This window comes from Letharia lupina, assembly GCF_014066315.1.
Source record: "Letharia lupina isolate WasteWater1 chromosome Unknown contig_21, whole genome shotgun sequence".
In the NCBI taxonomy this organism is placed as follows: domain Eukaryota; kingdom Fungi; phylum Ascomycota; class Lecanoromycetes; order Lecanorales; family Parmeliaceae; genus Letharia; species Letharia lupina.
This window is the reverse complement of record NW_023502990.1, coordinates 1,284,416-1,308,242: the sequence shown is the minus strand read 5'-3', so window position 1 is coordinate 1,308,242 and position 23,827 is coordinate 1,284,416. Positions and strand designations below refer to the sequence as shown.

The 23,827-nt window shown below is 50.0% G+C and overlaps 8 protein-coding genes across 8 annotated transcripts; 4 read left to right on the top strand and 4 right to left on the bottom strand.

The window, feature by feature from the left end:
- Window positions 1-218: 218 nt before the first annotated feature.
- HO133_005586 (uncharacterized protein) lies at window positions 219-956 on the top strand (the record flags this gene model as incomplete). The annotated part of the gene is made up of 1 exon (XM_037296495.1): window positions 219-956. The coding sequence occupies one exon, from the start codon at window positions 219-221 to the stop codon at window positions 954-956; it is 738 nt and encodes a 245-aa protein (XP_037148477.1).
- Window positions 957-4,124: 3,168 nt separating this feature from the next.
- On the bottom strand, window positions 4,125-5,082 carry HO133_005585 (uncharacterized protein; the record flags this gene model as incomplete). Its single annotated transcript, XM_037296494.1, has 3 exons — window positions 4,125-4,460; window positions 4,513-4,599; window positions 4,657-5,082. 3 exons carry the CDS (start codon window positions 5,080-5,082, stop codon window positions 4,125-4,127), a joined length of 849 nt encoding a protein of 282 aa, XP_037148476.1.
- A 645-nt stretch (window positions 5,083-5,727) lies between these two features.
- Window positions 5,728-9,846, bottom strand: HO133_005584 (uncharacterized protein; the record flags this gene model as incomplete). The annotated part of the gene is made up of 1 exon (XM_037296493.1): window positions 5,728-9,846. The coding sequence occupies one exon, from the start codon at window positions 9,844-9,846 to the stop codon at window positions 5,728-5,730; it is 4,119 nt and encodes a 1,372-aa protein (XP_037148475.1).
- A 388-nt stretch (window positions 9,847-10,234) lies between these two features.
- On the top strand, window positions 10,235-10,877 carry HO133_005583 (uncharacterized protein; the record flags this gene model as incomplete). Its single annotated transcript, XM_037296492.1, has 2 exons — window positions 10,235-10,373; window positions 10,465-10,877. 2 exons carry the CDS (start codon window positions 10,235-10,237, stop codon window positions 10,875-10,877), a joined length of 552 nt encoding a protein of 183 aa, XP_037148474.1.
- Window positions 10,878-11,977: 1,100 nt separating this feature from the next.
- On the bottom strand, window positions 11,978-15,280 carry HO133_005582 (uncharacterized protein; the record flags this gene model as incomplete). Its single annotated transcript, XM_037296491.1, has 1 exon — window positions 11,978-15,280. One exon carries the CDS (start codon window positions 15,278-15,280, stop codon window positions 11,978-11,980), a length of 3,303 nt encoding a protein of 1,100 aa, XP_037148473.1.
- A 562-nt stretch (window positions 15,281-15,842) lies between these two features.
- HO133_005581 (uncharacterized protein) lies at window positions 15,843-16,372 on the top strand (the record flags this gene model as incomplete). Its single annotated transcript, XM_037296490.1, has 3 exons — window positions 15,843-15,919; window positions 15,974-16,012; window positions 16,072-16,372. The coding sequence occupies 3 exons, from the start codon at window positions 15,843-15,845 to the stop codon at window positions 16,370-16,372; spliced, it is 417 nt and encodes a 138-aa protein (XP_037148472.1).
- A 1,833-nt stretch (window positions 16,373-18,205) lies between these two features.
- HO133_005580 (uncharacterized protein) lies at window positions 18,206-18,609 on the top strand (the record flags this gene model as incomplete). Its single annotated transcript, XM_037296489.1, is given in 2 exon segments — window positions 18,206-18,508; window positions 18,520-18,609. 2 exon segments carry the CDS (start codon window positions 18,206-18,208, stop codon window positions 18,607-18,609), a joined length of 393 nt encoding a protein of 130 aa, XP_037148471.1.
- A 978-nt stretch (window positions 18,610-19,587) lies between these two features.
- HO133_005579 (uncharacterized protein) lies at window positions 19,588-23,643 on the bottom strand (the record flags this gene model as incomplete). The annotated part of the gene is made up of 1 exon (XM_037296488.1): window positions 19,588-23,643. One exon carries the CDS (start codon window positions 23,641-23,643, stop codon window positions 19,588-19,590), a length of 4,056 nt encoding a protein of 1,351 aa, XP_037148470.1.
- Window positions 23,644-23,827: the final 184 nt, after the last annotated feature.

Genomic DNA, 23,827 nt, shown 5'->3' with positions numbered 1-23,827 from the left:
GTAAGCCAAGCACCCCGAAACCCCAAAGCGCTCCACAATTGACACCATCCCCCCCCGGCAGCCCCACCGCCCCGACACCCCCACCCGGCTTCTCCGTCCGCCTCAACTTCAACTCGAGCGTGCAGCTCAGACCACTCGAAGTCTACATCTACACCATGGGACTGCTGACCACCCTCTGCTTCTCCCCCTGGACCTCCACCATAACCCACTCACTCGTGATGTCCGGATCGGACGCATCCACCGAAGTCGTCCTCAACCCGCTCCACCCCTTCGACGACAGCACGCTGGAGGTACGCCACGGGGTCCTCGGCCTGTACAAAGCCGGCGTGGCGATAGCGCAAGGGAACCGATTCACCAAACTCGACGCCCCGCTCTACGTCCGGGATCTGCAAGTCGGCTCGTTGCAAGTCCAGCCGCGGAGCACGCTATCTTCGACCAACAACACCACCAACAATAACCAACCACAACCACCGACGAACCCAACACCCCCATCATCAAACGACCCAGCCACCCTAACAACCGACTCAGGCACGATAACCGACCCCACAGACCCCAACTTCACCCTCACCTACCACTACGACGGCATACGCATCAAAGCGCAAGACATCTTCACCGCCTTCCTCGACGCCCTCGCGACCGCGGCCGAGCACGGCAACGGCGACCCGGACGCCCGCATCCCGGCCGCCCGCAGCGCGGGCGGGGACACGGTGCTGAGCACCTGGACGGTCGGGGCGGGGGCGGCGATGACGTGGCAGCGGTTGAAGCGGGCGTTGAGTCTGGTCTGGACGGCGCTGGTGACGGGGCGGAGGGCGCGGTTTGAGGGGTTGGCGTTCGGGGTGGTGTATGAGGGGGTGGGGATCGGGGGGGGGAGGTTGTTGAGGTTTGATGGGGGCGGTGGGGGGTTGGGGGGGGGGGTGAGGTTGGTTGGGGAGGTGGGGGGGGGGGGGGTATGTTGAGAGGTGAGATGATGGAGGAGGTTATTGAAGAAATATTATGAAATTGACATCAGGCTTTTGTCCGCAAAAAAACCAACAAGAGAAAGCAGCTTCTCAGAGCCTCGAGAATGCTGATAGCGTGATGCAATACGCAAAATTCTCTTCAATCCACACTCTGCTTCTGCTCTCTACGCGCGAGTCCCTGTGATGATGATGAGAGCAGGACTGGGTTTTTGGGATGTAGATAGCATACGGTAACGAGGGCCGAGGAGCTGAGTGGAGGATGATATTGGACCTTGAGGCAAATAGGTGTAATTAAAGATGAACCAAGCGCTTCTGTTTCAGGCGCAGAAGTCGCAGTGTGAAAAGGGATCAACCTGCGTTTTTCATGCCAAGAGTAAGCTGGACCGATAAGGATCCCGAACATTGCATCTCCGCTCGACATAGCTACGCATATGCATATGACTTCCATTCTTCCAATGAGCCTTGTCTGACAGTGCAGCAAAATCAGTAAGCGCGCAGCCTCATCTTCATTCGTCTTAGATAAGCCCAACTACTCACTCTCAGTTAGGATCTGTTCGCAGCACTTGACAGAAATCATCAGGCGTCACTATTGAGGCTCTCGAAGCTCTTAAAAACTCCACCATCCAGCTTTGTCTCACTGGGATTCCTGGTTCCCCTCTTGGCCTCTGCATTTCTTCAGACTGATATAATGGAAGCTCCCTTAGGACCACCCAATGCAGTCCGTTTTCGAACGGCCACATCTAATTTCAGCCAGGCTGGCTGGGCTACCAAAGAGGACTGGATGAGACATCAAGTACCCATCGGGCAGCTTTATCGGGAGCAACATCTAGCGGCTGTCATGGATTCTATGGCCAGCCAGCATGGCTTCAGAGCAACGTACCCGTGAGGAGATAAGGCGCAAAGATATCCCAGGCGTGCACCGTGGACCAGACCCAAAAGGGCTTGCAGTTGATGGTAATGTGGAGAGCCACTGCAGCAACAGACTACCTGCATATCGGAACAATGAATCCTTGCAGCCCGGTTGGCAGAGTTTTATACCACGGCGCAAGTCGAGGACCCAAGAATGGCTACTGGGTCATCTACTGATGGAAGCGGGAATCCGCACTTTTCTCATTGTCACGGGGGCTCATCTCTAGGCCCGCGCATCATCGGGTATGCTATAGTTACTCAACTACACTATCATGAGCTAGCTATGTATGTAATTTGATCAAGGATTGCTTGTTCAACACATCTAAACCAACCAAACCCTGATCTTTAAATTGGGGCCAAGTATAACTTTGACTCACAACTTTGATGAAATGCTCAAAGACCTGTAATCGCTTGTGTTGTCTTCTATGTTTGCTCCGATTACCCAAAAGACCGCCGGAGTATCAAGAAGACAAGTATACCAAATCAAAGCAACGCAGCTGACGAATGTTCTCACAGTACCTTCCTGAAGTAAATTGAAACCCAACTTCAATTCCTCCTCATAACCGTGGCATCTTCACTTTCGTTTTTTTGAGCTTGCTCCAGGCAACCCATACTCGAATCCTCACCTGCTCTTCACGCGTCGTTCCCACCTTTCGGACCACTCCCTCCAATCCTGCATGAGGGTTTCTGGATTGCAACGAGACTGGTCATTTCCGTCACTGCCAACTGTATTGTCAGTCTCAGTGACCGTGTCTTCATCCAAGCAATGGCTCACTCGAGTCTCGTCCGTACGGCGAAAATGAGTTTTTCTAGCCGCATCGCCTGTGCGGAAGACAAGGTTCGAGACGTTATCAGCAGCGGTAGTGGTTCGGCGTGGGGATCTGAAAGAAACAGACGTGCGTGATCTCACGGCTCCCTGACCCCTTTCTCTACATTCGTCCGACATGCTAGACGAAGAATCTCTCTGATGAGCGCAATTCCGTATGACCCCATTCCTCACCACAAACCCATCACAAAATCCACAAACGACGTGAAAACCAACAAGCTGCACGGAGACTTCCGACTCGCGCTGCGAAGCTGGGACGCCTTGCGGAGCGAGGGTCGCTTGGTAATCCGCGCGAGAGATGAGCGAGAAACGTTGGCCGGTCCGTTTGGTGACAACGGCCATGGAACCCGACGGGTGTAGGAGGTTCGCTACTTTACGGGAAAGAACAAGCATTTTGCGTGTGACTCGACGTCCAGCGTGACTGTAGCGGTGGCCAGTCTCGCGAGACATTTCGGATCCCTAGTCTGCGCTTAAGGCGCTGTACTTCGTTGACCGCTAGCTGGTGCAGCAGGGTCACAGAGAGGTTGTATTTTGATATATATATAGGCCTGGGCTTGGGCGAGGCCTGGCTCTGAGTTTGAAGGCTACGGAGCGGTCGCAAAGCACTGTAGAACCGAAACTTGGGTGAATTCTGACAGTAGGGTGAACAGTTGATGCCGAAAAAGATCGGATGGGGAGGACAGCTGCGTATCTAAAGCCGCAAACACAAAGCCACTGAAAACTTCTCTTCGTGCTGTACAGCTAAGGCGACGACAAACGCTTTGTGCGTGTTCCTTTGTCATAAGAGACATGATAATCGCAGCCGCGATTTCTATTGTCTTCATGTTCGATTCTTTGTCGAATGAATGCATTGTAGAGAAAACGAAAAAAAAACATTGCAAGGAGCATAGGAGTTAGAATGTAAGCTCGGACTTGGCCCAGTGAGTTAGACTAGCAAAAGAATCGTCAGAGAGCGATACACATTTTTTTGAAGTCATCTGCCCGTTCTTCGATGATATCGTGTATCAGAAGGCTTGGTCTCTGAAGAGCGAAACCATGTCTCAGAATGCCCCTCACCGTGGGGGTCAGAGCTTGAGACATATCATATGAAGACAATCAGTATCGTCGGACTCAGACAACGCATGCTGCGGATCTCCGTGCTCAAAGAAGTTTTCCTGCTATTATGGAGACTTCAACGGTCCAACGAACAATCGACGCATGCGTGTACTAAGTCTTGGAACTGCGATCAATGATGACCGGAAACGAAAATTGTAGGCTATTTGAACCTTGACGAGACCAGGAGGAAACAAGATATGACATGCGCGAATCCTCTTGTGCAGCCCGAGACAAAAGTCTTGAGCTGGACGCCGTTCGCCCATAAATTGCTTTCGAACTACTTTTTCATATCTATGAACAAAGCCGCCTTCTCCCAGCTAGCTTCCCAAGCATTTTCAACCCCTTCGACGTCTCCTCGCTAACTGTTCCCAGCGCTCAGCCTCAAACTCAAACTCTTCGGCCTCCATCTTCTCTCGAAGCACTTCCGCCACACCGGGCTCCAACCAGGGTAACTGCTTGAACCACGGTAGCGAAAACAAATTTTCAGGAGCTCCCTTCACCACGCCTGGGACTTGAGGAGGCCACTCATTGCCACCACGTGTCGCTTTTTCCTTCCCTTTTCCGGGCACCACCCGTGTCCGAGGTCGCGGAATGGTGGCCATTTCCAGCTTTGAAGAAACGCAGACGATGGCTTTTTCAGTGGGTCGCTCGAGAGAACCTGGTTGCATTTTCTGTGACGGTGTCAGTATCAAAGCACGGTTTATAGGAACTATGGCGGCTTACACCGAAGCATTTGATCCAGTGCTTGCCAGTTGAATCGCGACCATCATGTTGCAAGCTCACCTCGCCGTGCTTAGCGAAGATTTTCTCCTGCAGTCAGTGTCAATTTCAGAGTTCCAATATTACCGAAATATGTTGCAAACACACCAGTAGATCTCGTAAATCAGGATCAGGGCCGGTGCCATAGGCCACGGCAAAACGATCCTCGTCATTGGGGCGTTCGACCTTGCGCACGGTCCCGTTCGACGGTTGACGCTCCGCCCACATGATAAGTTGATGGAAGTGGTCCTTGGTACGCTGGAGCCAGGAATGATGTTGCATATCCATGCGAAGGCGGAATGCTTGATATGCTTCCGAAGACGGGCGATGCACCCGTTCCTGCCCCTTGTGTTGAGTCGGGTCAGGAAAAGGTGGATGGTTCGGTTGCCGTGTTGGGCGAGGTAGTTGTCCCGGCGCCATGTTGTGTTCTGGCTTTTGTGTAAACTGAAAATTGCTGAACGGTGGGTTTGGGAGGAGGGAGTTGGTGATGGATAAGAAAGAAGAACAGAAGGCGTCGAGTAGAGGGATCTTCATGTCAGGTTGGTAGTGTGATGTTGGCGGAATGTTGAGAGCGTTGGGTGATATGGTGCAGTGAAGTCGAGGGGGGCGTAGACGATTGTCTTGGCGTTATGGTGTTGAGCCACTTGAAAAGGCCCTAGAAACGGGCAAGTATATCTGGCTGCCTGGGTTGTTAGCAGTGAGATGCCAGGGATTACCCAAGTGCGCGTCAGGTGAGAAGCGAAGGGGTTAGGCTTACTTGTCCAAGTTTCCCAGGTAAACAATTTTCCAAAAGGGCTCACACAAGGTACAACGAAGAAACTGTTGTTCAGAACGCCGTATGAAATAGTTTGCATTAGTACCGCCACAGGTCACAGTCTAGGGGTGCAGCTAGCGAGAATGAGACTGAAACTGAATGTATAAGCGCTTACATTTCTGCTCAATCTGACCTCTACTGGAATGACCATGTACAAGACCTCTGTATTTGACTCTGAAAGCTGCAACGAACTGTACTCCTGACCAAGGAAACCCGTAGTGTCTGGGACCTTGGGAAGCCTTCATCGCCCTCAAAGTCCCGAGCCTTCCTCACTACTCGACTTCTTCCACGGTCTCACTCCATCAGCCTCACCCATTTCCCTAAGAGGGTGCCGTCTATGACATATACCACCCTCCCATGTCCACCTATATTTTCCCCAAAGCTTCAGCAAGCACCATCATAAACCCCACCTTCAACTTCCTCATACGCTGTTCATCGAGATTGCCGTTTCCGAGGGCTACGCAAACTTCGCTCATTGTGAAGTTGCCCCGGTCGACGGTCTTCTTTGGACCAGGATGTCCTAACTCTTCACCACCGGCTGATACCCTATCCACGATCTTTTCCCCAAGACTTCCCTGCGCCGCTCTGAGCAGGCCAATTTCTTCATCTTGCACTTCACCTTCTTCTGACTCGGCGAATTCCCCACCGTTGCTACTTCGGGTGAATCCTTCCACACCGTATTCTTCCTCATAGTCTTTGACATTTTCGTCAACGCCTGGTGTTTGGAGAACGTTGAATGCTTCAGATTGGTTGTGGTTCGGAAATAGAAGCTGGAAATCACAGACTTTAGCCACATTTTCATCATCGCGGTTGGCTACTGAAGTCTCTGACGACCCTCCGTTATCCTCTAAAGAGTAGCTGCTGGGTCGTGAGGTCATCTCATGAACGTTCGAGCTATCATTCACCCGCTCCTCATCTTCAATGCGTTTCAAGCTGCCCTTAGGGGTCTCAAACCATCGACCACCTTTGACGGCTTTTTGGAACTGTGCTGGCACATTCTTCGGACTAGCAAGGGAGATAGATGTGAATGATGCTGTTTGGAAACCTTTCCTGCTCTCAGGTTCTTCGTCGTCATCGGCTATAATCTGGAACATGTTCGACTGCAAGCCAGCATCGGCGGCTACGGGCTCTTGAAGGCTCGACAGCATCGCCTTCAGCTTTTGATTAGCTATATCGATAGCTCCAGAAGACTGCACACTTCCGAGTCGCGCCGTTGCGGCACCATCATCTTCTGCGATCTGGAATACATTCGATTCCGATCTGCTACTAGCGGCTCGGGGTTTCGCAAAGCTTGACAAGATCATGCGCAGCTTTCGGTTGGCCTCCTCGATAGCTTCTGGTGCTGCAGCGTCATGTGTTGATGTTTGCTGCTTGGAATCTCCAAGTTGCGGGGTTCCTACGCCAGTATTTCCAGGTACTAGACGCATAGATCCAGAGTTCTGCCCTTTCAGTGCCATCTCCATATCAAAACGCTGCTTGGCAGCTTCGAGCTTGGATATCAGTGACTCAGGTTCTGAAGATCCACATTCATAGTTGTATGGTCGAATATGGTCCATATCAACGGCATCCGGATCCGGGTCTCCGGGGGTTAGGATGCTGGACTTTGGGCATTCCGCGTTCTCGGGCTCTGGCTTCTCGATCTCTTCGCTGTTAAAGCCTTCCACTCCATCAAGCGAAGCTGAGGTAAATCGGTGTGTTTCGTCCAATTTTCCATCCTCCACGTCAGCTTCCAATTCCTCTGGCATCCCAGTCTGTGCAGCTTCCGTCTTGGCCACGCGCATATTCACTGAGCTTGGCTTGGCAAGCTCTGACTTGACAGAAGCTGGTGGCTGGATGGGACCCGAATGGCTCTCGTGTTTTGTGTTTGGTATTTCTGTTCGCTTCTTTGCTTTCTTTGCTGTTCTAGTGGCTTTCTTATCATTCAGATAAAGCTCCGTCTCCTTCTCTCGTTCAATTTCCTGCCCCAAGTTTTCAATGACGCATTGCGCAACCACATCCTGGCGCTTCTTGATCAGATCGGCGGGAATGCCGCTCTTGTCTATCTCTGCAGCAATGTGAGCCCAGACATCATCCGAATTCGTCTCGACGGAGTAATCTTGATCATTTGCTTGTTCTCGGTCGGGACTCTCCTCGACAGGATTGCATCTCTGGCAATGCTCTATGTCAACCAGGACGATGTTGTGCGGTAATCGTCCTCCGGTGATTGTAGGCATCTCTGCAACTTCAACACCGTCCTTTACTGGCTTCCGGATCATTTTTTTGACCACGGTGATCAGCCAGTTGAGAAAAGTTTGAACGCGCTTAGTCTTGGTCTCTTTGGGGTTTGACCCCTCAGCTCCAGGTGCGCGGTCTTGATGCATCCGAGCACTGATCTGTCTCAGCAAGGTCTCGGTCCGGTTGCACAGACGTATGGCCGCCGTTGCGGTTTTTGAATCAGGTTGAGCGTCAAACTGCGCAGGCGTTGCTTCGACCCGATCCTTCGGCTGCGAACCGTATGCTTCTTTTTTGTGCAAGACTTTAGAAGCTTCTTTGCAGCCTTTCTCACCCAATTTGAGAGCCCATTTTACCACTCTTACTTTTCCAGAAGGCTTCGATCCAGTTGCTGCTTTATTGTTGAGTGTTTTGGCTATACCTGTAGGCCCATAATCACTCAAGCCGCTGGCCCATCCGGCAACTCCAGCCTTTTCGAAAGAAGCAGCTTTTTGCTTATGAGCAGCCGCTTTCGCCGGGACCTGGTCAGACAAAGCCATCTCAGGACCATCTTGTTCGAATTCTGGGCCCTCGCGAGTTGCATCCAGCGCCAAGAAATCGTTCTCGTCTTTCTCTTCGTCGATGACCTCTGGCGAAGAATGGTGCAAGATTGTAATGCATTTCTGGCAGAGACACTCAGGGAATTTACCCTTTCCATCATCTGAGAGCCCTGAAATGGACTGTTCTATCTCAGTTGGTGCAGTGTCTTCGTCGCTACTCCCGTCTTCTACCCCATCCCCAGACGCCAAAGAGTCTGTCTCCGAGTCATCACCATCACTGATGTTGGATCTTGCGCCTGATTCCAAAGAAACAGTGACCGACGAGTCGTTATCATCCTCTTCTCCAGTTATTCGCTTGATTTCTCGATATAGATGTCCGATAATCTGACCAGTGGCCATTGGTCTGTTGACAGCGACCTCGAGACTCTCAGTGATCAAAGACATACGCGTTATAATATCAGCCTCCATCTTGCCTGTCTTGATACCTGCAGAATCGGTTGGTAGCAGCATCTCGATGAACTGGGCGTACATCGCTCGGTAACAGACAAGCTCATCAGGAGTGTTCTCTGGGCGCCCAGAGTACGATTTTGGCTCATGGGCTTCGATGTCCCAGTTGTAGTTGACAGGGTCCCAGTCCCGTATAAGCCAGTTTGGGTACCTCAGGCATCCCACCGATAGCGGTACTGCAGCTACACCGTCCCAGTCAAGAATCCCAGAGAGGGTCCCGTCATCGTGCACCAAAATGTTTTGGATATCGAAATCTGGATGTGCAAGTACAAACTGCTGCTCCTTGTGGTCCATGTTGTCAGACAGCTCAAGCGCCCACTTTGTGAAGAGGCCGGCAGACTCACGGACACCTCGGCTATAGGCACTATCTCCCTTCTTGTAGCCTCGACGGTTCAACATGAATAAGAGATAGGAGGAAGGGTCGGTAGTAGGACCATTTTCGCACCAAACATCGTGTTCGGGGTAAGGTTCTCCGTCGATGGTATCATAAAAGGCTTTGGCATCCGGCACCTTAGCACCAGCAACATCCACGGGTTGGCCAGCTGAATCGAATCGTAGGGCCCCACCGCGGTGGAGAGTAAATGTACTGAGCTGTACCATAGCTGCTGCTGTAGTCTGCAAAGCTCGGGCTCGAAATTGCTCACGTTTTGCGCTGGAAGCATTCGGGTCGAACCAACCCTCATATAGTGGTCTGCCTTTGAGGAAATCCATCAATATGTAGGGACAACCGACTTCATTGTTTGAGGAGACATCGAAACTATGGACAGCGGGGACTGGAATGGTGGTCGATTGCTTGATCATCTTCATGGTGAGAGCCTCCGAGGTCATGGCGTCTGCTGCTAGGCGGTCAAAGCGGGCATGGGAGCCATTCGCAGGCACTTTCAGGATCCATTCAACTCCGTCATCGAACAGCACGCGGTATGCAATATTGTAAGAGCCCCGAAGAGGTTCGGGAGAGACTTTGCAGCCTATCACGGTGTTGTCTGTAGATTGGGATGGATCTGTTTGCTCTGTGCTGTCTCGAGCTTGCATGTTTTGTCGGACGGACACAGCGAGAGGGCCGATATTGCCAACCTTGAGCTGGGCGAGCACTGCCCCAAATTGTCTCATGAAGTCATCATCTTGATATGCTTTGCTGCCGGCCGAGGGGTGAAGAGACGTTCGTGCCATCTTTGCATTGGTGTTGGCGGAAGCATCAGCCATGTACCGAGAGTTTGCTGGTGCCATTCCGCGAGATAGATACAAGTACTACCGCAGCAGCTGACCGCTTGGATAGCTGTGAAAATCGACAGTGTTGCAAGAGATGTGGAAAGGAGGACGGCCGATGTGGACGGTAAAAATATATGTGCGGTAAGCATGCCCGATCGACGGGACTATTGACACCTCAACACGTCTTCTCCTCATCACATCGACATTAGGTAATCCGACAGGACGACGCGCCCGAAGCGCGTGTCAGCAAGGCACAAAGCGGAAAGATTGCCCCGTAATGCGGGTGAAGTCGATGCACAACACCAACCTCCAGTGCATCAGAGGCCGTGTCAGAAGCCATGTCAGATGCTGTGTCATAGGCTGTATAGTGGCAAATAGAAGGATGCGCTAAGGTCAACATCTAGTCATGCTTGATTATAAGTGCTTAGGAAGTGATAACCGACTTTTATCTTTCCTCTTCTACGAATCCCCAAGCAAGTATCCTCTACCACATCACCAGCCGTACCTCAAGCTTTTGGATCCAAACCTTTACGGAATGCAAAAAAGTGCTCTCAGATAACAAGTAAGTCAGGTCTTTCAATAGCAGGTGGTTTCTACCGCCTCCTCTGGGATTAACACCACTGACAACTTGAGCAGAACAGGTCTGTCCCAAAGCCAAAATCCCTTTTCTCACAGAGCAAGCGGAGTACAATATAGTTCTGTTCCAGTCTGACTGGTTCGGCGTAACATCACTGACCGTATTACAGGACTTCATCAATGGTGTACCCTATACACGGCTGGTAGAATCTGTCGTAGAGACAGAGCGTTACCGACTACAGGGTCGTGAGAGCAAGCTCGATGGCCATCACGTGTTCGGCCCACGTTGCATCATCAAGAAGCACATGGAGCATTGCCCAGAGCATAATATATGGAGAAAGTATGGGGATCCCTGGGAGACCTACGAAGGAATAGGTCGTGCAGATTTGAGACGTCAAGAGCAAGAGAAAAAGAAGATCGAGCAGCAGCAGGAAAAGGCTCAGGAGGCTGTCTGGGCCCGGAAATTTTTGTAATCGAAGAGCGTCAGCCTGCTGAGTGCTTGCCTAAAAGAGCTGCGTGATCAATGAGTCGAGGATTAGAGTATCACTAAATCGAGTATATAAATTGCAAACCTAGCTTCTTGTAGATGGCTGAAGCGTGATGTCTCCAAAGATGAGCGTGAAACCCCACGCATCTCTCGAATTCCGCTCGTCCTGAGTGGTAAGTCGATGAAAATGGGCTTGATCCCCGTACCACACGAATCTGTGCTCGATCTCCAGTATCGGACAGTATTGGACGTTGTTAACGCAGCATAACTTCAGGCAGGTGTGATTCGGGACTGGACGTGCAATGTGGACTGCAGTCACTACCTAGAAATCGATGTTGTTCATCGGTAGTAGAGACACCAAATCAAGCATCGGTCATGTATAAGACAAGATTGCAGATGTACAATGCTCACCTACAAAGCCCGCTTCAAAGCAGACGGCCACACGGCTGGCACAAGAATAAGCAGTGACCTTGCGAGAACGCTGTCCATGGTATTATGAAGAATAGATGAGTACTGCCTACTGAATCAGCTCGAGCTCGTAGTGGAACGCCTCTTTGGAAAGTAGAGCGAGTGGGGTGAGGTTCAATTTGGCTCAACGAGCTTTGATGTCGTCCCGTAATTAAATTCTTGGCTTGTGTCACGTGATCTAAATCTCCGCCATCATCCAGCGGAGTCATTTAACTCATCCACGCGTTTCAATCAACATATAAATGTAGGCTTTCGAACGAGATAGCCATCGACTTCTCCATAAAGTATGAGCAATTCCGTCTTGCGGATCCTTGTGATCGATCAGGTACTCTATGAAATGAAAGAATTAAGCCCAAATTAACATGCCAACGCCTCGTCCTCCACCTAGCAACAATGAGTCCTTACGAATGCACTCAGTCACAAGCGCCCTCTGTACCCAGTCACCATCTTCGCCAGCAACTTGGCTGCACCTAGGTCAGCTGCTTATCCCTGTATCACCCTACGAACATCCCTCAAAGTGCTGTTTCCTTCCCTCAGAATTATAGCTATCGTCCTCCGAGCTGCGGAATTTTTTCTGGGAGCAAAGTCACTCTTCTCACGTCGATCATCCATCAGCCTTCAACATTGCTCAAGCAACGTGAAGAAACCTTCCCTTAGACGTAGCGTACGCAGTTCATCGAGATCACCTAACCCGAGAACGTTGAGGATTGTCCAAGTATCGAAGCGACCGCGATCGACGAATGCAACCTGCTGACGCGAGACATCTTCGTCTTCATCACTGGAAGATTCATCGTTTTGATCTCCATCCTTATCGTCCTCCGCACCACCCTCGTCGCCAGCTTCACTCTTATTGTCGCCTCCGGCTACATGTGCCTCGGCAGGTTCCAAGTCTTCGACTTCTTCACGTATCGCTGGTGTCGTACGGGATTTGATCCCTTTGTCCACTTGGAAACCCTCCACCCATTCTACACTGCACAGGTCGTACACTTTACGGTGCGCGAAAGACTCAAGAAGACCGTGTTCTTGGTCCGAGCCTTCGGTGTGAACGGAATCATGGCGGTCTTTGGTCTTTCCGGTGGCTTCACTCATTCTATCTTCTTTGACTTCATTCTTGTTGCCTTCACCTTCGTCATCTTCACCTACGTCAGGTTCACCTTCGTGTCTTTCTCCTTCCCCCTTACCATCTTCAGCGACAGTATTGACGCTCAGTGCCGACGTCTCTTCCACGACTTCTCCATCATCCTCTTTCTCTCCAACTTCGACCTCATCGTCACTTAGGAACATCACACTGAAGCTAGGAGTTCCGCGGTCGTCACTCCGGACATCGTCTTCTTCATCTTCTTCACTGTGGACGGTACTGTCTGATGTGAGATGCCGCATGCATCCCGATGCGATGGGACTAGCGAACATGCACTTCAGGTACGAAGTGCCACATCGACCCCAAGCTCGAAGACGGCTTGCAATTTTTTTCATAAGTACCTTGTACCCGGATGTGGATGGAAAGCTAGAAGATGGCGGTACTCGTGTCACTTGAGTAGTAGGTATAGCCACTTCCTTATTGATTAGCGTAGCGTGCCGTCCCAGCGCTGACATTCCAGCTGAGCTGTCAGGCTCAGCATCAGCTGTACTGCTACTCGCCGTCTCAGTGGCAACGGATATTGCTTCTTCCGCGAGTGTTATGTATGCCGTCAGATCCTGGTCTTGCTTCTGCTCTGCCTTGAGCTCGTTAATGATTGTACAAATGACGCATGATGTAATCTGGAATTCATGCTTTCGAAGGATTTCGACGGGTACACCACAGTTGCGGACATCGATAGCAATTCGCTCCCATATCTCTTGCTCCTCGGTTTCAGCCTTCTCTTCAGTATACTCAGTAAGCTTCTTCTCCGCCTTAGCCGGTTTGAGGAGATCAGCCTTCCTCGCAGAGATCTCGTCGACCTTTGCCGTAGGTATTATTGATGCTATGTTAGTGGGCTGCCGCGAAGCCTCCATACCTTGAGTGGAAGAGATATCTTTGATCTGTTCAAACTCTCCCTGCATGGCGACTTTACCATGTTGTGTTTCGACTTTGGCCGGTACTTCCGCCACTCTACCGACGGCATCATTCTGAACATGGCCGATCTTGGCAATACTTCTCAGGCAAATTTCAGCCTTATCGCAACCGAGTCGAAGCAGTCTCCACGTCCAACCCAGAGAAGTTGAGCTTGGTTTGTCGCCACAAGTATCAGCAGAGGGTTCCGTTCCCTGCTCTCGGGCTTCGACTTTGCTCAGGAGTGGGGGCTCGGTTACAAAAGCGTCCATGTTGACGGCTTTATCATCGAACTGATTGGTAGAATCGTTAGCTACCATGGCTTGATCCTCATCATCTATCTCTGTCGCTTTGGTGTCGGTGCTGTCTTTATCACTATTGCTGCAGATGTTGCTCTCGCTGCCGCTGCCGCTGCTGCCTGAAACGTACTCCACTGTGGCACTACCCAGCTTGCGCTCTATCATCTCGGTCTCTATTTCATTCTGGGTTGAGAAGGATGAGTCACAGTCGGGCTGTACATCCTCCCAGTCCAGTTTTGTGAGGTCTACAATCAAGGCCAGCATATGGTCAACAATATCGGAGGTAACCATAGGAGTGTTCGTAGCAATTTCCAAATTTTTCATCACCAGAGACCGCCGAGTCACATCAGCTTCTTCCTTGGGCGTGGTACCGTGGACTGTGAGATGTGCCGACCCTTTAGTGTTGAGCGCAATTTCCTGTTCCATAAACTGCGCGTACATCGCTCGGTAGCACGAAAGCTCGTTAGGTGAGCTCTCATTATATCCAGCTTCTTCCCGTGGCTTTCCCGCACTAACGTCGTAGTCATATTGAGTCTCTATCCAGTCATGCATCAGCCAAATGGGAAACTGGGCGCAGCCGACCTCTCGCGGCACTGCAGCAACACCATCCCAGTCAATCAAACCGCGTAGCGTTCCATCTTCAGCAACCAGGATATTCTGAATATCGAAATCGGGGTGTGCCAAGACAAAACGGGGCCCGTGTGGTTTCTTTTCGCACGCCCACTCGACGAACATGCGCAGTAAAGCATCAACACCCTTGAGGTATGCGTCATCTTCAGGTCTAGATGGACGACGGTCCAGCATGAAACGAAGAGCGGGTTTTGGATCAGCAAATGGTCCTTTCTCGCAGAAGATGTCGATGTTGTTTGGGTTTTCGTCTTCTGAATACCACATGGCATTCGCATCAACGATCTTCGCTCCTCCAACACCGACCGCTTTGCCATCAGAATCGAATACAACCGAGCCTCCATGATCCAGCATGAACAGATTCAGCTGTGCCATAGCCGCTGCAAGGCTCTGTAAAGCTCTAGCCCGAAATTTCTCGAGCTGAGCCTTTGGTTTTTCGTCTTCGTTGAACCATCCTTTGTACAGAGGTGTCCCATCGATTCGCTCCATTAAGATGAAAGGCACATGCAACTCGTTATCCAAAGAACCGTCAAATGCATACACAGCAGGAATAGGAATCGTTGTTGCTTTCTTGATCATTTGCATAGTGCGCGCTTCAGATATAAGAGCCTTGCTTGCAAGCTCACCGAACTGCTGATTATGGCCGTTGGCGGGGATTTTTAGCATCCAGCAAACGCCATCAGTAAACTCGATAACAAAGACAATGTTGTAAGATCCCGAGAATGGTGCTGAGTTTACTTTGCAGGGTGTGAAGCCGAGTGAGGCCACTATCCTCGTGAGGTTGGTTGCTGTGGAAAGGTGGCCTGACTGGCGCACCGTAGAAGCAAACTTGGATATTGCGTCCAAATCAACGATTGCAAGGATGGATGCGAATGTCGCGCGTTCCTGTCCGCTAATTCTGATGCCATCTGCATGCCGATCCTGCTCGTTGGAATTCATCGACTTCTGTGTCTTAGTACTAGCCATGACACTGCCACTTCTTTGGGAGCCGACGATGGCGGGTGAGGACTGGTTCGAAGTTGCTGAGGATTGCGGGAAGATGCTAGATGGGTGCACTGACGCTTGTTTGTGATGCTTTGAGCTGGAGAGTGGTGAAAGAATCTGACGCAGTTGGCCGTCTTTTTGTGTACGTCTCATACAAAAACCTTCCCAGTACTGTCCTCCTGTTCAGTGAGCAGATGCCGCAGTTGGAGATATGTTTCGCTATCGATGTCCTTCACGGCCACAGTGATGTCGAGTTTGTGGTATAAATACCTACGGCGGGTGTTGTTGAAGCGCGGAGCGTGTTCTTGAAGTGCAGTGGCAAAGGTCAGACATTGAGTTTAGCGTGGAGAAAGTTGCTAATGGAGACGCGCTAGATGCAAGTTGTTATGGTTTTGAAAGTGTGTTGACTGACGTTGATAGGACTTAATACATATATACCGATTCCGAACACAGTCCCTCGCTCCCTGTCTTCTGTCAAGCCCATCACTCCTAGATTTCTCACCCCTCAAAAATTTCAACAAAGATCTGTGACTACGCCCAAGCCATGGGTCAAAACCCTCCTCTACCTCCACCCTACCTCGAGGACAACTTGAAGCTCGCGGCAGAATTGAAAGTACCAAGGTTTGTTGGATCTTGTTGACATCTACAGACACTCTGCTGACAATTATCCGGTAGACGCCCAAGCGGACATGTATCAATGAAGAGCCACCACTGGTACTGCCTACATGAGAGACTCACAGACTTTCATTGACAATATCTGATCAATTGTTTAGTGGAAAATGTCACGGAGTGTTCAAACAAACATGCATCGACGCCAAACACATGGTTCTTTGCCTCAAACACAAGACGTATTCGAAATGGGAGGGCCAATGTCCACCATGCGAGCGAGAGTGGAAGGCACAGGAAAAGGAAATAAAGGAAGCAGAAGCCGCTCTGAAAGCCGACAAGGAACAGGAGGAGGCGCAGGCTACGAAGATAAGTAAGAAGACTAAAAAGACGGGGAAAGATGGCAAAAAATTGGGTTCCAAATGTGTGCCCGGGTGGGTGGAAGCGAAGAAAGGGGATCGCAAGTAGTGGACCCTCAATCTACATCCTGTCTTTTCCAACAGTGGATCAACTTGGAGACGACGGAGACTGTCGTGAACCCCTATATTATTCAGTCCTCCCCATTACTTCCCTAACACCGCCAGCAACTATAAGATTGAGAAAGATCCGAGTCCAAAGTCGGAGGTTTACGTACCCACAACCTGCTTAGTGTTCACAGCACGATACCCCCTGCGACCCTGGCACGCTGGGCAGCCGGTGTGGTCATTATTCATCCACAGTGGGACTGGGGGTTGGTGGGTCTCATGATATAACCGCTTTTTTCACGCATGTGTCTATAGCAGTAGACAGCTATTCATCAGGACCTATATAGACATCCGTTCATCAAACCCTATATAGACACCTCTTCTGCACCAGCAAGTGGCTCTTTATTCATATTCATCTCTTTCTGAACCATAGTATACTTTGACCCACCCATCCGTGCTTGTACATGACTAGACTTTCACTCCAGATCTACGTCGCACAGACATAACAATTTCCTTACGCTAAAGTAGGAGAATATGCCTGTTCAGACCTCTATTCGGACTCTCTTAGACTTGCCATCCCCGGCGTAAGACGGCGCAACCACTTGTTTACATCCTATGTGGGAAGTATATGTGTGAGTGGATGGGATATACGTTTTTCACACATGAGACAACTAAGTTGACATTTTCTTGGCAACAGGCTTCGTGGACATCGATGGAAGTTTGTTGATAAATAGCTTCCTGTCTAGTTCGTTAAGGCTGCATACAAAAGAACCTTCAAGCAAGACTTTTAGCTTCTTTTCTGGTGCTTCCTAGAATAAGAAGGTTTTACCGTATCTTTCTAGGCTCTTGATTCGGGCAAGAAATTATTCTGTGAGCTCGAAAGGAGATTAACCGGATGTGGTACGGACCCTGTAGTCTGAGTAATTGCCTCAGAGAGAAAATAAGAAGCACCGCAACACCATTGTACCAGCGCCATTAGGAATCGAACCTAATACGAACTAAATACCCTCAACAACACGACAGAGTGGCGAAAGGTTTTTATGTTACCCTAAATAAGAGTTTGAGTGCCATAGTATGACCCCATGACCTGGCTCTCGACACCTATGTGTCGATTAGGACAAGGTCCTCTACTAGCGTCTTGATGTACCATATATATTGCACTCCATAGCCGCCATTAAAATTTCTTTGTATTACACTACACACATACCAACGCAATTACAGCTCGTCATGAAGAGACAAGAGGTAGTGTCCGTTGTGCCGAGAATTGGAATTACAAAACTGACTGAGACACCAAGTAAATATATAAACATAGTTTTTGCATCTTGTGCACGGCCGCTGCTGCCACAGGGAACACTCACCACCCTTCTACTTTTCCACTTCCATTAGGGAGAAAAAATCCTACAACGGATCTCATTACCAAATCTCTCAACAACATTCGCCACGTCTTTGGACTTCGATCCTCTCTGATCTGTCGAGAACGCATCAAGGCTTGTCTCACCCAGATCACATCATCGAGCTTTGATGCTAACATGATGTAGCTCAAAACGTCTTGACCTAAACACGACAAACGCTCAAAGGACGTCAAGACGTACTAGGGTATGGCTCGCCTTACAGACTTATTCCGGTCCCTGTTTACGTTGCCATGGTAGGAAAGAAAAGTAGGAGGCAGCCATCACCGGAACGACTACAAGAACACCAAAAACCGGATGCTACCTAACTATTCCGAGCTGGTGTGGCAGTACCAATATCCACTTTCCGCGTTGAGATACACCACTTGTACCAGTGCCGGATCCACCCCAACCACTTTTGGAGAAAAAGTGGTAAATGCATAGAATCCATGGACGAATGGGACCGAAGGGAAAGAGCACAGAGGGAGCAAGATCGCGTGAGGAAGCTGGAGAGGAAGGCTAAGGACGCCGGTAACGCTGACTTCGCGAACACAAATAATGATAACCAGAGGGAAATCATCAAGAAGCCCGAAAAACCTCGACAAAAAGCGACTGCCAAAGCTGGGGTAACTCAGAAGTCACGAAAGTGGCCAAAGAGGGAGAAGCAGCAGCTCTCCGGGGCACAGTTGGCTCCAGAGGTGGAGCAGGGTCGCAAAGGAGAAAGGAAAGGGCAAAGCCAAGGCTCAAGCAGTGTTGGAATCAGCCAATAGGAGGCCAGCATGGCTACACTACTAAGTTCCAAATAGGTGTTATTACTACTCCTCATGGTGGCAAAGACACAAGTGGCAAATAGCCTTAGCGTGGGCTTCACACCATAAATAGATAGTCTACCTCCATTCTTCTTATATACTTTATAGAATATCACAATAGAATAACTATTCTACATGCTATGAGATCACTGAATGCACACATTATCCAATAAGCAGGATTTGGCAGCAAGCGAATAGTACTACGGATGCTTAGTATAGAGAACCATGGCTTTTAAGCATGTTCGAGCAAGGACGCCGCATTTGTTACTTGTCTGGGGAAAGCGCTTGTAAACAGCACCTATTTCCTCTCATTCGACACTACCCCAAGGGCCTGTATCTGGAGTGATGGAAGACGGCATTATTTTGTTAGATCTAGAACTCTTGGGGTTACTTCTAAGCGTGACCCTTGAATATTTGCATTCACATTTTCTTCCAAGCCCACAGTATAGAGTCCTCAAAGTATAGAACTCAATCTGCACGCATGAGCATTACTATGAGTTTGAATCATCTCTATTCAACGATTAAACCGCAGGATATGCTATTACATGGGATAGTTAGTCTCGTTTCGTGATTCTTTGAGTCTTATCGACGCTTGTGGAAGATCTAGTAATTTAGACAGCGCCCGAGAAAGATTGCCTCAATGGCTATCTATGTATGCGAGCCAATCATCGAGTCTAAATACAATCATGACCATAGGAATCTCTCTCGCTGCAAAGGAAAAAAGAAATACCCTGTCTCTACCATTTTCCATGCTTCTAGGCGCTTTGACTCGCCAGAGCCAGCTGAGCTTTATGCCGTCCCCAAATATCGTATGTAACCGCTTCACCATCTCGTGAAGAAAGACCCTATACATCGCCAAACTCCTTGGAGTCCACTACCTCGTCTCACATTGCCCTTGCTAACGACCCACGACGTGATGGCCTCCAGCACTTGAAACGCTCCTTTTTATCCCCTAAAGTGTTCATCTCCATCCTCACCCTCTTCGACAGCATGTGACTCCCCCCCAAACCCTTCATCGAGCCTCAATACTGCTCAAGTAGCATCAAAAACCCCTCTTTCAGGCGTAGCAGGCGCAGCTCGTCAAGTTCCCCCATCCCTAGGAGGTTGCAGACGGTGTAGCGATCAAATCCGCCATGATCCTCGAATTCAGGTATGTCTGAGTCACCCAAAGATTCAACCCCTTCGTCGCCGCAAGCTTGATCCTCATGGCCGGATTCAATGTTCGCATCCCCTCCATCTCCGCCGTCATTGTCGTCAATCATTTCGCCAATTCGTGCTTTGTCACTTGTTGTAGGGGTGCTTCCAACCTTGGTTGGTTTGTCGAAATTCTTTGCCTCTACCCAATCTTCACTGCAGGGGTCATACGTCCTTCGAGATGCGCAAGACTTGATGAGCCCGTCTTCCTCGGGCGAGCCTTTGGCGAATGACGCATGCTTGTGGTGGTTCGTCTGTCCCATCGCTTCGTTTATTCTACCTTCTTCGCGTCCCTCTTCGTCAAATTCTTCGCCATCTTCATCTCCACCGCATCCACCTCCATGGCCTTCATTGATAGCAATGACTGCAAATTGTGGCGTATCATCTTTATCTTCCTTGATTTCATGGTTCTCTTCATCATTGGCTTGGTCGTCACTTAGCGAAGTGGCACTAGAGTGAGTATCTTCGACGTCGCTTCCTCCTTCTTCTTCATTACCACTCTCACTGATTACACTGCTTTCCTGAGACAAGCACCCTTTGTCTTCCTTGGATTGGTTGCGGTTAAAGAGGATCTGCGTGAAGTACGAGGTCCCAAACTTGCAAAGAGCTCTAAGGCTGTAAGAGGTTTTAGCGGTCGCCGGTAGCACACATTCTCTAGACGTAGATGAGGACCCGGACGATGTCTGCGATTCTCTTACTTTGGTGAAGTCTCTAGCCGCTTCTTCGTGGAGCATCTTGTTCTTCTGCCCAATGTTGAACCCAACAGCAAAGTCATCTTCTTCGGGTGGTACTTCTGGTTGGTTCGTTGAAACAGAATTGTTGGGGAGAGTGTTGAACGCAGACCATTCTGATGAAGAAGGATTTTCTTTTCCCAATGCAGGCGACGTCTTGTCCCCTTTAGCTGTCGTCGGCTTTTTCGTTCTCTTCTTACTGCCATTTGACTTCGAGGTACGGGAGTTCCGAGCAAGACACAACCCAGCTTGAGGCTGTGGTGTGGACAAAATGGCATTGGGCGACTCTGACTCGTCTTTGTTGTCTTCGAAGATTTCGAAGACGGTGTTCTCCGGTTCACGAATAGCTTGACATGTGGTATTCGAAATTTTCATGGAAATCCGGTGAGCCTTCGACTCAAGTCTACTATTCTCTGCAACACCGGTAATGGTGACCTTGGAAGTCCTCGACGGCTCATCGCCGTTGACCTTCGCGGTCTGTGGCACGTCTTCTTCTAGCCGGACTTCCTCTGGTTCCCCTTTTGACTGCATGGAATTGTCTTCAAGACGGCTCAGAGCAGCTGCACTGCTATCTACCATCTCGGCGGCGGCAGCGGTTGCTTCAGTCGCTGATGTGAGATGAGTACTCACTGCTAGACCATCCTCATGCTCTTGCTCCGAGCGGAGCATATCGACAACCGAGCTAGCAATCTTGCCCTGGTTCAGTTGGAGCTGCTCGAGAGAAATACCGCGACGCCAAACCGCAAGAGCAATGTTCTCCCACACTTTTAGCTCTTTCTTTATTGCCGCTTTGTCAGCAAGATAATGAGCCTTTCTTTCCGCCTTCTTCACCGCCCTCGCTGCTTGCAGGAGCTCACCCTTTCGTAACAGAATGTCTTGCGGCTCTACGGTGGGTGGGATAGAGGCAGATCTTTTGATCCTGTCTGAAATGATAACCGTTTGAGTTGATGGGATTTTCTGTACATCTGCAGTGGACCCGATCGACCCAACGTCGTTGAGCTGCTCCGGCATTCTCGTATCGTTAGTTGACAGGGTGTCTTTGAGTTGCTTCGTTCCCATCTCTTCAGAAAGCTCAATCGCATTTATTTGCTGTGGAGTGTCGAGCTCCCCCACCTTCCCAGAATTTTCTTCCGCAACAGTCACGGCAGATTGTACTCCAGCTTCAGATGATAGCTCTGCGGCTTCGTCAACGGCAATTTCTAGGGCATAGCCGATCTTTGCTAGTTTCCTCAGAGATTTCTCTGCAGTGTTGCAGCCAAATCGAAGGAGTCTGCGTGTCCAACCTAGATGAGCTGATGTCGTGGAGCAGTCTTCTTCAGGATCCACTTTGGATGCTTTGTGCGTCTTGGATTTGCCAACGTCTGTTTGAGACGCCCCCAAGGGGGCCGGGAATACCCGATCCTGTGCCCCTGCTCCCCAAGAGTTGTTTATGACCTTGACAGTCACTTCAGGCACAATGAATTCCATCTCTTTAGATTCTTGGTCTGCCCCATGAGCAGAAACACTCACTCTCATACCAATCGAGCCTTGCTCGTTTGTTTCAGGAGCTTGGGGTTCTGTATCTTCTTCTTTGATACTACTGTCAACACTCCTGCTAGAGTCACTGTCAGAGTCACTGCCACTGGAAAATGAGGAAATGGAATCTGTGTCCTCCCATCCAGGAGCTGTCAGTTCCTCAATCTGATCGATAATGTGATTCACAGTACCCAAAGCAACCCAAGGGTCACCTGCTGAAAGATCCAGGTTCCTCATGATCAAGGATCTGCGTGTCAAATCGGCTTCCTGCTTTGGTGACGTTCCGAAGGTAGTCCTCTTATTTGAACCACCGGTCATCTTCTCAATCTCCACTTCCATCAAGTGGGCGTACAAGGCGCGATAGCTTGCAAGCTCTGCAGGCGAGCTCTCTTCGTATCCGGCGCGTGTACAAGCTCTTCCTTTGTCTATATCGTACTCATACCGTAATAGCACCCAATCGCGCATCAACCATAGCGGATACTGGGCGCATCCAACTTCACGGGGCACGGCTGCGACTCCGTCCCAGTCAATCAAGCCGGTCAATGTACCGTCTTCGGCTACCAAGATATTTTGGACATCCAGATCAGGATGGGCGAGGACAAAACGTCGGTCATGATCTCGAGAATTGGCAAAAGCCCACTCGATGAACAGGCGAAGAGACCTATCGGTCCCCCGCTCATATGCATCAGCTCTGAAAGCAGGGTCAGATCTGTCTAGATTGGACATGAAATATTCTTTCGGGTTGCTGAATGGGCCACGCTCGTAGATGATGTCATCATCATCGCTCTTGTCGGCGTTGATCTGACTACACCCAAATGCGTTAGGGATGCTAGATTTGGCTGCTTCGACACGAAGGTCATCGGGGTTGCTCTCGTCGCCCTTGTCGGAGGTTGTTTGATGGACCTGAGATGCTCTGGCCTTGTTGAATATAGCTACTCCATCCACTACCTTTGCACCACCAAGACCAACAGGAGTACCATCAGGATTGAAAACAAGAGAGCCACCAGTATTAAGGGTGAACTTGTTTAGCTGCACCATAGCTCCAGCAAGGCTCTGGAGGGCTTTGATACGAAAATGCTCAAGACGAGCCTTCGGCACCTCGCTATCGAACCACAGATGATATAACGGTCTACCATCCAGCTTCTCCATTAGAATGAAGGGAGTCAAGAGATCGTTATTAGAAGATGTATCGAATGCGTAGACTATTGGGACTGGTATGCTGGTCTCTCTTCTAAGCATCTGCATAGTCCGTGCTTCGGATGCCAAGGCAGCAGCAGCAACGGAGTCGAAGTGATCGCCTTTGGCGGGAATCTTGAGCATCCACTTCGCTCCATCCGCGAATTCGATGGGAAATACGATATGGAAAGATCCATAGAGAGGAGGATTGATGACCTTGCAGCTGATCGAGCAAGGCTCAGACAGACCCTGGACAGGGCTATTGACTGTAGAGCGATGGCCGTACTGGCGAACATCAGATGCGAAGTCGGGAATCTTGTCGAGGTTCATGGTTCGCAAGATTCTGCCGAAGACATTCATTTCCTCTTCGTATAAACCAAGCATGCGGATCCGATCATTCTCATCACTGGAGCTTGCCATGTCTGAAACGTTTGGATTGAGGGTGTTGATAGTCATGTCCATGAACACGTCAATGCACGGTTCCGAGCTCTTGTAAGCTATCAGCAATGGAAAATGTCTTGGTTGAAGCAAGGTGACTCACCGATAAACATACACAAAACAGTTTGCAAGCCCCTGTTGTGCCTTGACGTGAAGAACCGGATCGAGCACGGCGTGGTGTAAGTCGGTATCGGAAACAGTTTTAGGA